Here is a 12,687-nt window from a genome sequence, read left to right on the forward strand (position 1 = left end):
AGTCATCAATATTAAAAAAGATTTCCTTTTTAGATTTCTTAAGCCAGAAACTCATGGGCCTTTGATCATTAAAAATATATTTGCTAATACTTTATTCACAAGTCAAAGTGTTAAGGGAGATATTTTAAAGCCTTTTACTGTTGATAAGCTTGAACAAAATTAAGAGTATTAAAATGAAACCCCATGTGGACATCATCCCTGTTTTATCAGTTATACATGTTTGTCATTCTTGATTAAAAATACTTCTTTATAAATAAATAGCATTAGAACTGTGTTTGGAAATACTTTCTGATTTTTGCTTAATATAATAAAATATATTACAAAATAATATAGTAATGATGCTTTTGATATATAGAGAAATTATTTCTTGGAAAATGCGTTTCTATTTTTGTAAAACACTAAAATTGTTGAATGTATTTTATCTTCTAGTTTGAAAATTTATCAAACATATTGAAGCTTCCTGGTAAAAAGACTTTTAATAATATGGATAGAGATTTTTTAGAAAAAAGAAAAAAGGATTTAAATGCATATTTGCAGGTAAATCCATGTTTGTTATTACCCATAGATTTTCATTTTAATATATCATACAGATGTAGTAGATTTCTTTATTGAAGAATGTTTTAATATAATAGTGGGATAGTAACCACACTTTGTTAGCATGTCACATCTATTCAGTAATTTATCAGTATTCTCTATTTATTGACTAACTTAAAGGGACACTGAGTGCTAGGGATTTTGTCACTTCAAGTTTAGATGAAAACACACACACAGGTACACATATCACAGGTACACATATCTCTTCCACATCACATAAAGTCTAGGTGTTTTATGGTACACTAAACAGATAAATGTTTCCAATTCAGTAGGTAGTAGCTCTTCATGGGGTATCCAAAGCTAGCAGATTTTCATTCCTGATAAAGGCCTCCTATGGGCCACAATGAGTCTAAGACTTCTAAAATCACAGGATAATTCAAAAGAAGAATAGATCCAAGGGACTATTTCTTACACGTAGTATCCTAGGTATGTAGATACCTGCTGTGGAATAACTTGACCCACAAGTTAATTATTCCAGGAAAAACTTTGTTTTAGACCTGCGTACCCAGATGCCAGATATAATAATAATATCAGTTTGTAGTTTTTTATACTAATGAATGATTTGTAAAGGTTTTTCATCTCGTAGACCTGGCTTTAGCCCAGGTATATAATGTTCCATTATTTAGCCCCCCACCCCCACTCCACCCTCTAGAATAGGGGTCAGCAAATTGCAGAGTGCAGACCAAATCTAGTTCACCATATGTTTTATTGAGTTTTGGAACACAGCCATCCATTTAGTTTATTAGTACCAAGTATAGCTTTTACATTTTGCTACAGCAGAGTTGAGTAGCAAAGACTCAGTGGACTACAAAACTTTAAGAGTTAGGATGTGAATAACATAACAGTTGAGTGGATCTTCATAAGCTATAAAACCTGAAAATGGACTACAGTAGTATCCCCCTTATCTGTGGTTTTGCTTTCTGTGGTTTTATTTACCCAAAATCAGCCATGGCCATGGTCCAGAAGCAAATGATTGTCCTTCTGATAAATTGTCAGGTCAGTAGTAGTCTGTTGCTGTGTCACAATGCATATGTCATTCACCTCGCCTCATCTAATTACGTAGGCATTTTATCATCTCTTATCATCACAAGAAGGGTGAATACAGAACAGTAAGATATTTTGAGAGAGAGAACACATTCACAGTATATTGCATGTACTTTTATTATAACATATTGTTATAATTGTTCTATTGTTATTATTTTTAATCCCTTATGTCCCTAATTTATAAATTAAACTTCATCACAGGTATGTATGTATAAGAAAAACCAGTGTATGTAGGGTTCGATACTATCTTTGGTTTCAGGAATCCACTGGGGAGGGGGTTGGAATATATCCCCCCAGAAAGGGGACTACTGTAGCAAATACATTTGGACAACTGTCACATTAGATGCACTGAAAGTCAAAAAAGCAGCTGGGAAAAATATACGCCAAACTGTTAATGGTTGTACGATTATTGATGACTTTATTTATAAACTGTATAATTGGTTTTTTTAAATACAAAATTAAAATAATTTTCTAGCAGATAAAATTACAGATGGGAGTGAATTTCCAATACCATATCTATGTCAGGTATCTTTTTTTTCCCCCCCATTAGTTACTTTTAACTCCTGAAATGATGAAAGCATCACCAGCTTTGGCTCACTATGTGTATGATTTCCTTGAGAACAAAGCCTACAGTAAAGGAAAAGGAGATTTTGCTCGCAAGGTAAGCAGACCATTGCATTGGTTTTCTTTATAGGTCTGTTTTCGTACATTTTTGGGGAAAGATTTTACTTACTTGAGAGAGAGAGAGTATGTATGAGAGAGAGAGAACAGAGGGAGAGGGAGAAGCAGATTGCCTACTGAGCAGGGAGCCTGACATGGTACTCCATCCCAGGACCCCAGGATTATGACTTGAGCCAAAGGCAGCTACTTGACTGACTAAGCCACCCAGATGCCCCTTCAGACATTTTTTTAAATAAAAGAAAATAAATTTATATTTGTATGTTTTAAAACCAGAAAAATTTATTAAATGCTTCTTGGTTTGTTTCTCTTCTGTAGTTTATTAAGTCTAGTATTGATAGGCATATCTAAAAAGTATAAACTCCTATTTTTACGTGTAGATTAAAATCTAACAGGAGCTTAAAAGAAAGAAAAAAGAATTTTTGAAATAATGCAGTGAGGAAGATTTGTCTAAGATAGGTCACAGCTTTCCAATAACTTGAGAAGGAGCTATTTCTTACTGGGAGGAAAGGTCTTTTACTTGAATTGTGGATAAGAAAATGTTAAATAGGTTATGTTCCTGAAAGTATTTATGCACCTTGAGTGAAATCTTTGTTATTTAAAATTTCTTTAGGGATATAGGTCCTAAACTTGGAATTAGATGGTAGATTAAGAAAATAAATGACAGAGTGCTCAAATTGGGGAGGATAGTTTAATGAGTGAGAACACAGACTTTGGAATTAGTCTTTGGTTTAAATCCACTCTGCCATTTACTAGGTGTGACCTGCAACATGTTACTTCATCTTTTGGTCCTTTAGTTTTCCCTTTAGTAGTAGTGGCAGTAATAGCAGGAGCAGAAACAACAGTTGGGAGGGCTGGGTGGATAGTGTGTAGGAACTCTATATATTTTTGTAACTTTTCAAAAGTCTAAGATTATTTCAAAATGAAAATTAAGTACAAAAAGTGACTTCCCTGCCACTCCCCCGCGAAAAGATTAATTTAAAAAAAAGGTTAAGGAATTGGTATAAAATAAATAAGGATTAACTTACTGGTGCAGAGTAAGAACGAACTAAACATAAGAATTTTGTATGATTACTCAAAGGTTTTAGGTTTTAACATCTGAGTTAACATGTTTAAGTGGAGGGTTTTAATAATAAGTTCCATATTATGTGCCTCATAACGGTGGGGGACAGTGTGGTGGTATTTTCTTTGTATTCCATGATTGAAATGATTGAGTTTAAATTTCAGCTCTAAATGGTTTGTCAATAGAGAGGCCTTCTAGTGTTCCATCTTTTTGATATTTACCTTGTGTTCTCTCAAGATTTTATCAATTTTAAGAAAAACTAAAAAATCAGTAACAACTTTTTTGAGGTAAATGTTACCTCGAATGGACAGTTTCTTTTTGTCGACTATAGTAGTTGTTTGTGTCTAAAGTACATATATGCTGTGTGTATCCAAACAGTTGTATATTGCTTTTTAAAAATATTACCACTGGAATCTAAATTTCCTTCTGAATCTTTCTGGATGTGCATAGTAACATATGTTTTTTATAAATCATATTGGTTATTACCAAGGTCATCTTAACCTCTTTTAGATTGGCAAAATAATTTCTATGCACATCAAGAATTTTCAGCTACATTTCCTTTTTGGCTAAATTATAATTTAATATTTTTTCTTAATTATGTTTCACTGGATATTAAATAGGTATTAGAGAAATCATCTGCAAACATTTTATCAGTGGTTATCAGAGCTTGAGAAATAATACTTTATAATATATTAACCTGGTCACAGGATTTGTCTAGCCTTTCAGAATATGTGGGCAGTTCCTGGGAAGAGTAACTAACTAACAGTCTTCCTTTATTCACAATTTCTTTCTATCCAATTTTATATCATGACATGAGGCATTTTTTTAAGTTATACTTGGGACCTAAATTTAAGTTAAAATTACTCTGTGTTGTTACTGATACCCATAATTAAAGTGATGATGAGGGGAAAGCATCTTTGGTAAGTAAGGGCAAGTTTACACTTATGCTGGTGATCCATAATTCATTCCTCTTTTTGGTAATTTACAAATTTTTGTTTGTTTTAAGCACATATTTTAAGAAAAATCTTGTTTATGGAAATCTTGTCGTATACTTATGGATTCTGTTTTTATGCTTCTGAAATTCTGCTTTTTTTTAGGATTAGGCAGCAGAATCACTTGTGGAGGTTTTTTCATCCCTTTAGTTCACCCATTCCCTGTCCCTAGTACATATGCTTGGGCTTTACCCTCACAAATGGAAAAGCAAACAAAAAACAAGAAGGAGAAGGAAAAGAAATGGATTCTGTAGGTCTGACAGGATAGTGCATAGGCAACTATTTATAATTATTAACCAATTAATGATACAGATTTAGGTTCTTTTATTTTAAAAGATCAGTAGTAGTTTAGCTACATGTCTGTTCTTAGGCTACACACACACACACACACACACACACAGGTAATTTTACACACAAGTGCACATGCACACACTGAGATAGCTTCATCTTTTTAATCTTTTTATCTCTGTATCTGTGTACCAGTGGCAGTTTTTTAGACCCTTCGTCATCCTTGTTTTTGTCCTTTGGATCTCCTCTGAATTCTTCTGTTGTGACAATGTCCCTTCTAAATGTTGCATATTCCATCAAGGATACCTAGAGCACTATTGACTCATCTTAATCAAAGAGTAACTAAAACTCCCAGTTATTTTACAGCTATCTTCAAATTCACTTGTTTTTTATTATAGTACTTATTTAACCTTATTTCTAGTTTTTGTTAATGGAAACCATTTTACCATATTAGAGTGAAGTTTTATTTTCTTGGTACCATCTCTTAACATTACGCTGTTTCTGAAGTAGTGGAGTTCAGTATCTTTTACTTTTTTTTTTTTTTTGGCAGGGAACATAATTTGTTTCTGCGTTAGTTCTTATGAGACTCATACTTTCTGGAAAATATTCTCGTAGTTTTTTATGACTTTGATTTTGTGTTCCTTTTTTTCTTTGTTTCTGTCTATTAAAATTCTCAGTGTTCCATATGCAGACTATTTTGATTTCTAGATGTTTCTCCCTTTCTTAATTGAAATTATCTGACATTTGTGCAGTCAGAATGTCAATTTTAATGCTTCTCATACCTCTGGAGATTATTCCTTTTTATTTCTGATCATATTTCTTTTTATAGTTTTTCTGTTCTTATTAAAGGATTCCACAGTCCTTCTGTAGATTCTGAGCATGTAATGTAAGCAAAAAGTTATTTAAAACAATAAGTTTTAGTTACTTGTTAGTTACTTGAGATTTCTGCTTATTTTATCTGCATGTTTATTTTTCAATGTCTTCTCAAAATACTTATGTTATTATTGCCTTGAATTGTAGCAAAAGTATGTTACGGCTAATTCCATTTGAACCAATTTATGTTTTAGAAAATGTTTTGTTTTTTAAATCTTATTTATTTATTTATTTATTTAGCTTATTTCTTCAGTAAGGCAGGCAAACCTTATAATCACTAGCAGTATATTTTATTTTTTATATAAGCTAAAGTTTATATTTTCTAGCAATAGCCTTATTACCTCAGTTTTTTAATTATCCGTTTATGTGTGAAGATACAATTTTAAGACAATACATTTTGAAAACTGCAGTTGTGTACTTTCAAAATGCAATGAGGTATTATAGACTAGAAAATTATTTCTTTTTTCATGTGTGTTGCACTCTGTATTTTCCCAGGCTTCTCAGTTAAATAACAGGTCTGATACATTGAAGTCATGGTGTAATGTCTTTTCCTCTTAGATGGACACTTTTGTAAATCCACTTCGAAATTCTATGAGGAATGTTTCAAATGCAGTTAAATCCCTTCCTGATAGCTTGGCAGAGGGAATGACTAAAATGTCAGACAACATGGGCAAAATGTCAGAAAGATTAGGTCAAGACATAAAGCAATCATTTTTCAAGGTAAGAAGATGTTTTCGGTAATATCTACAGCAAACTATTTTTAAGTCAACTAAGATTTATTGAGCTTCTGCTTAGATTTATCTCACTTCTTTTTAGAAGTCCAAAGCTCTCTAGACACAGTCTTATAAAGAATAAAAAAACTAAAGAGAATGAATTCTTAACAGAAATGGATCCTATAAAATTGAGTCACTCTTCAGGCTTTGCTGTGGTAGAATTTGAAAGCAGTTAACATAACAAACATCCTTTGTACTGTTATATTCTGTTATGCCATTTTTATTTTATAATGCCATTTAATTTTAAAACAAAAGCAAGTGCTGTTGGGCAAATTGGCTATACTAGTGTTCATCAGGAAACATAAAAACTATTACCTCCTGCTTCACCTGACCAAGTAGCTGGGAGATCAAAGGGAGGAAAAGTCACAGTCATCCGCCTCTCAGGCCATCCTTTACTTCGATATACAAGTGAGTTACATTGAAGAGTTTTCATAGGAAACTTTTTCATTATATTAGCAAATACAGGTAGCAGACCAAGTAGTTTGTTACTTTCTGATTTATACTTTTTATAATTTTGACCTACTTGTTTAAAATTATAATCAAGACTATAAAAGAAAACCTGTACTGTTAGAGTTTTCTATTTTAGGTCATGTTTGAAGAGGAAATGTAATGTGTGTGTGTGTATTGAACATAAATTACATATATAACATAATATAAATATATAAAAATACACACACACAGAATTTCCATAAGATGCAACTCCTAAAATAGTGTGTGTATAATCCATACTTCTCTACTTATTTTCATACTTTCTCTGATGCTTTATCTTTGATTCTAATCATGGGGAGTACATTGACACTGAAAGTGAGGATTTTGCAATATGCCAGTTCTGCCGATAACCGTTCATATGACTTTGTACAGAAGCCGCTGAGCTTTTCCCAGTTCCTTTTTCCTTAACAGCAACATGAGGGATTTATAATAGGTGATCCTGATGGTCGCTGCTGTGCTTTCATATGATTATCAGCTAACACTGGTCTCTCCATTTTCCTCATAATTTACGTTATCTAAAACAGGTTAATTAGTATCTCAAGTCTACTAATTGTCAAGCTCCTTATGGTAAAATAAAGAAGATTGGAATTCTGTTCTCTGTGCTACTATCTTTTGGTTTTTAAATCATTTAACTTTTCTTAGATTTAAGTTCTTCTAAAAAGTATAGGGGTTTAACTAAATAATCTCACCTTCCAACTCAAAAGTCCATTTTTTTAAGGAAAAAAATCTTTTGGTAATGAGGTAATCACACTTTAACATTGGGTTTCTAATTGTAGATTGTTAATACTTTTTAATGCTATATAAACTTTGTGTCATTCTAAACATCAAATTAAATGCTATTATTATGGTTTTTATTCATTTTGATTTATTATTTTATTGTGTTCTTTCACTGTCTGCTATAGTGTGTTTATTTTGTTCTGTTTTTGTTTTTGTTTTAAATGTTAGGTGCCTCCTTTAATTCCGAAGACTGACTCAGATCCTGAACACTGTCGGGTCTCAGCTCAGCTTGACGATACTGTGAGTTAATTTCGTTTTTGGTAGTATTCAACTGTAATTGAAATCATACTTGGTAGAGCTTTTTAACTGTTTAATGAAGTATAATGTGTATACCTAATATTATATACCTATGTGTATATATGTGTTAAGTTTGATGAATTCTTACAAAGTGTCCATGTAATCAGCACTCATAGCAAGAAACAGAATGTAACCAATACCCCAGAAAGCCCCTAATGCTCTCTTCCTGTCACTATCCTCTCCCCTACCAAGGATAATCACTATCCTGACTTCTACCCTGCTTTTATACTTTATATAAATCAAACTGTAAGGTATGTATTCCTTTAAATCTGGCTTTTTTTTTTTTTTTTTTTTTTGCTGAACATTGTGATATTTTTCCATGTTGTTTTGTGTGATTGTAGTTTCTTCATTCTTGTGGACTTACAGTATTCTGTCTTGTAAATATAGTATAATTTATTAGTTTTAATATGAATAGTACTGTGATTCTGGTACATGTCTTTTGATTAAAAAATTAAGGATACGTTTCTGTTGGGTCTGTACCCAGGAATGGAATTTCTTGGCTAGAAGGTATTCTTTATAAATTCAGTTTTAAGAGATACTATCAAATAGTTTTCCACAGTGTTTGTGCTGCTTACAGTGCTGCCAGCAATGCATGAGAATTTCAATGCTCCATAGCCTGCCAATAGTTCATATGTTATGTCTTTTAAATTTTAGCCAGTCTGGTTGTATCTCATGTAGATTTCCTTTTCTCTGATGACTGTGGAAATGTTGAACCTCTTTGCATATGTTTGTCGGCCATTTGGGTGTCTTGTCTTGTGTCTCTAGCTCTTTCCTCTACTTTTCTGTTGGCTTGGCTGTCTTTGTCTTTTTCAGTTAACAAGAGTGCTTTTATATAATCTGAATAGTGGTTCTTTGTCAGATAAAAGTATTTGTGCATTGTGAATATCTTCTAGTTGGTGTGCTTTTGTGCAAAGTATATATATAATCTGTGCCTACTACAAGGTCACAAAGATCACCTGTGATTTTCTTTAAAAATCTTTTTTGTTTTATCTTGCCGAAATTTGGATTTCCCATTCATCTAGGATTGATTTTTGTGTATGGAGTAAGGGCAGTTGACCCAAACAATGTTTACTGAGAAGACCCCCTTTTCCCAAGTATACTGTTTCTCCTTTGTCACAGATTATCATATTTGGGTGTGGCCTTTGTATACTGTTCCATTAGGCAGGTTTTTTTAAAGATATAATTATCTCCCTTCAGTTTTTCATTGACTTTCTTATAATTAAACTATTAAACAAAGATAATATTTTATTTCCTTTTTAAGGAATATTTTAGAATGTTTTATTATGAGTTATGCTGGTATAACATCCATAACATCATAATTATCATGTTGCACCAAACTAATGAATATACTTGGTCATAAAATTGAGCAGTATTTATTTTGCCTCTGGAGGGAACTTGATCTCTGCACTGCTGTGCCAGACCCCTCACCAACCCCAGCCACTCCTTGTTTGGTTTAGGTGTGAGTTTTCAATATGTGAAAGGGAAGGTACACTAAGAAAATCAGTTTACAGTATGACAATGAAAAATAAAGAACTCATGCTGTTTTCTCAAGATTTAAATTACAACATAGACGAAGAAATGATTGGAAAAAATATCTTATTGATGAAAGAATTATAAAATTACTGGCAGTTATATGTGGTTTTATTGTATTTCTAAATCTGTTTTGCTTTATATATATATTTTTTATATCAAAGCTTTCTAGTTGTCTTTACTTTTTTTACCTTTTTATTTTTTTTGCTCTTCTAGTCATTTTTTATCTTATTTTTTGTATTATTAATTGAATATTCCCATATAAAAGTATCCTCATTTTTACTTGTTAAAAGTTAAAGGAAAATTTTAAAAGTATAGTGAAATATCCCCTTTGTAATAACTTAGCTATATACTGGATCTTATTTTAGCTTCTTTTTTTCTGAAAATACCTGAGTATGTACAATGCAGTAACTAAGCAAAACATCTTATTCTGTGTAGTTTGTGTTTTGTTCTATTAAGTAAGGAGAAATGTTGAGAATATTTTGTTCTTTTCAAAAAGATGCTCCAGAAAATCGGCAAAGGGGGCCAGCATTTGCCTTATCAAAGCAGTACAGACTCTACTAAAAGTAAAAGAGCCAAATTATTTTTTCCTAAGACATCATAGATCCACTTTGAGAAGTTTTTTCACTACTACTTTGGAACTGTGTGGGTTGTGAAATTCTGCATTCTTGCAGAATGACTGTTAAAAACATAATGTTTTTAAAATTAGAATGGAATGTTAGGTTATGAAGACTATAGTAGAATTTGTTCTCTGATCTCTGAAATTGAGTACGTCATTTTTGTGAAAGCCACTCATAGTAGATAAATAACTCAAATAAACGTAATTTCATTTCTTTCCATACTTTTTCAGGTGGATGACAATATTCCACTTAGGGTAATGCTGCTTCTTATGGATGAAGTATTCGACTTAAAAGAGAGAAATCAGTGGTTGCGAAGGAATATCAAAAACCTACTTCAACAGCTTATTAGAGCCACATATGGTGATACTATTAATAGGTACCAATACTTTTTTCATCCCTTAGAGCTGTTCTTGCTTAGCTTTTAAACGTTTCCTTCTAGAAGTAGATTGTTCAACTTTTATAGGAGAATTTTCTTCTCTGGGCCTTTTAAGATCATTAAAACAGTCTGTTGCTTTCACAGATAATTTACATACAGATTAAGTCCCTTCATGAAAGGAGTGCTTATTTTACACACCTTCTAAAATTTTGACCCTACTTATTTACATTTCTTTACTTTCAGAAAAATAGTTGACCATGTTGATTGGATGACCTCACCTGAGCAAGTAGCCGACTTAGTGAAACGTTTCAGGTATATCTTAAGACACAGTCACTTCTTTCAGGTAGTACAGAGTTTAGCATTGTTATCATTAATTAACCTTGACTGCTTTTCTTTTCTTCCTGACCGTAAAGTTGGTTTGAATCATCATTGATGAGCAAAAAGACCTGTAAGAATTACAAAAACATTTGTTCCCTGGACCTTTTGATCTTTTTTTCTTTAAAGTCAGAATAGAAAAGTATAAAAGTATAATCTTTAAGATGTTGTTTACATTTTACTACAGTAATGTGGCTTTAAAGTTATTGAAATTCTTGATTTTAAATGAAAATTTAAAATGTCTCTGCTTATGGACTAATTATTATAACTGTTCAAACCTCTGAGAAGAATACAAATTAAGTGCAGTGATACTCCAATTCATATGTTCATCCTACAAAAATATTCTGAACCCCTTCTCTGTGCATAGTATTTTGCCAATCACCAGGGACTGAGATAAAATGCAGTCCCTTCAAGGAAAGCACAGCATAATCCAGAAATAAACCTCTTTTCTAAAAGTGAAAGATAAGCAAGGCTTAAATATTCATGGCATCATGTACTTTGAAGTAACAGAAGCAAGAAAGGAGCTATCGATATTGAACATTATTTGCTTGGCACTGTGCCAACTACTGTATGCATACTTTCTGATTTTACCCTATTTTATAAGATAGGGATTGGTCTCCATTTTGTTATGTGGAAACTGAGGATTGAGAAGTTGAGTGTCTTGTCCAAAACCTCACATGGTGGAAAGTGAGGAACAATAGTTTTCTCTAATCTGAAGCTGAGTTTCTCTCCATTATGCAGTACTATTGCCCAAAGTCAGACCACCTGTCCTGGCATGTACATTCTATTTCAGGGCCAGTGAATGATGTTTGGTTTACTGTGGAGTAGTGATTCTCAGTCTTGGCTGCATGTTGGAATCACTTGGGGAGCTTTAAAAAGTACTGATGCTTGGGTCCCATCCCAACAGTCTGACTTAATCAGTAGAAGGCCTGAACATGAAGATTTTTTAAAGCTCCCAGGTTTTTCTAATGTTCAGTCAAAGTTAAGAACAACTGCTCTGGGAAGTCTCTCTCCCTCAGACCGAATTCCCAGGTGGAACCTTAGTGTGTTCTGTTCTTGCCTTTGACTCTGAATTGGAGAACTGGAATCAAGCAAGCTGTGCGAGTGAAGGAGATTAGGATATATATGTGAGAGGAATGTTGTAATCAGTCTAATTGGAAGTTGCGGGTGCAGGATTTGTTTTGTATTGGCTTAATTATAAGGGAACTGAGGAAGATTAACTCTAAGATATCCAAATTCAGGATATTGTGGGGTTGTATTTGGATCAGATGTTCAATCTCGTTGAGATCAGAGGCATACTTGAGTTTAAATGGCTGTGATATAATCATCTATATATGCCATTTTGCTATCTTTTTCATTTGTTAGTGTTTGTAAGGTATTCCAAGGCAGAATTCATCTGTTACTTTTATTATGTATATCCTTTCATACCTAAAATTGAATCCTGCTCTTAGTTACTCTGTTGAATGTCATACCTCCATAAAATTTCAGAAATGTTTCTGCTTTCTATTTACATTTGTGTTTTCTATAGAAAATTGGAACAATCTTACTGACTTACATCATTAGAAAATGTAAATTTTTACAAAATTTATTTAATTTTCTTAAATAGAGATGCCTTTTGGCCAAATGGCATTTTAGCAGAGACTGTTCCATGCAGAGATAAAGCTATTCGAATGAGAACAAGAGTTGCAGGAAAAACTAAATTACTTTCAATTATGCCAGGTGAGTGAACAGGTTTGGTAAAAATCTTATTACTTTGTAGTTCTTCAGAATTTTTGGCATTGGGCATGCTGGTTTAGCTGCCTGCTGATTTTAGTAATTACCATTTAATGGCTTACCACATATCAGGCACTGTTGCTACGCATTTCTCATATATTCTTCACTCTCATAACAGTATTAAGAACTTACGTGCTGTTAACAT

The 12,687-nt window shown here is 32.6% G+C and overlaps 1 protein-coding gene across 3 annotated transcripts in view; it reads left to right on the forward strand.

The window, feature by feature from the left end:
- Positions 1-12,687, forward strand: part of SNX13 (sorting nexin 13) — a 129,955-nt gene that overhangs the window by 111,325 nt on the left and 5,943 nt on the right. For 2 of the 3 annotated variants that reach the window (XM_032303917.1, XM_032303918.1), the window contains exons 19-25: positions 430-537; positions 2,189-2,299; positions 6,091-6,252; positions 7,740-7,811; positions 10,249-10,394; positions 10,638-10,706; positions 12,376-12,488. In XM_032303917.1, coding sequence (XP_032159808.1) covers positions 430-537; positions 2,189-2,299; positions 6,091-6,252; positions 7,740-7,811; positions 10,249-10,394; positions 10,638-10,706; positions 12,376-12,488 — 781 coding nt within the window. The remainder of the gene's footprint in view (positions 1-429; positions 538-2,188; positions 2,300-6,090; positions 6,253-7,739; positions 7,812-10,248; positions 10,395-10,637; positions 10,707-12,375; positions 12,489-12,687) is intronic. The other variant, XM_032303919.1, reaches the window with a different exon arrangement.

The sequence above is a fragment of the Mustela erminea genome, chromosome 11 (assembly GCF_009829155.1).
Source record: "Mustela erminea isolate mMusErm1 chromosome 11, mMusErm1.Pri, whole genome shotgun sequence".
NCBI classification, from domain to species: Eukaryota; Metazoa; Chordata; class Mammalia; order Carnivora; family Mustelidae; genus Mustela; species Mustela erminea.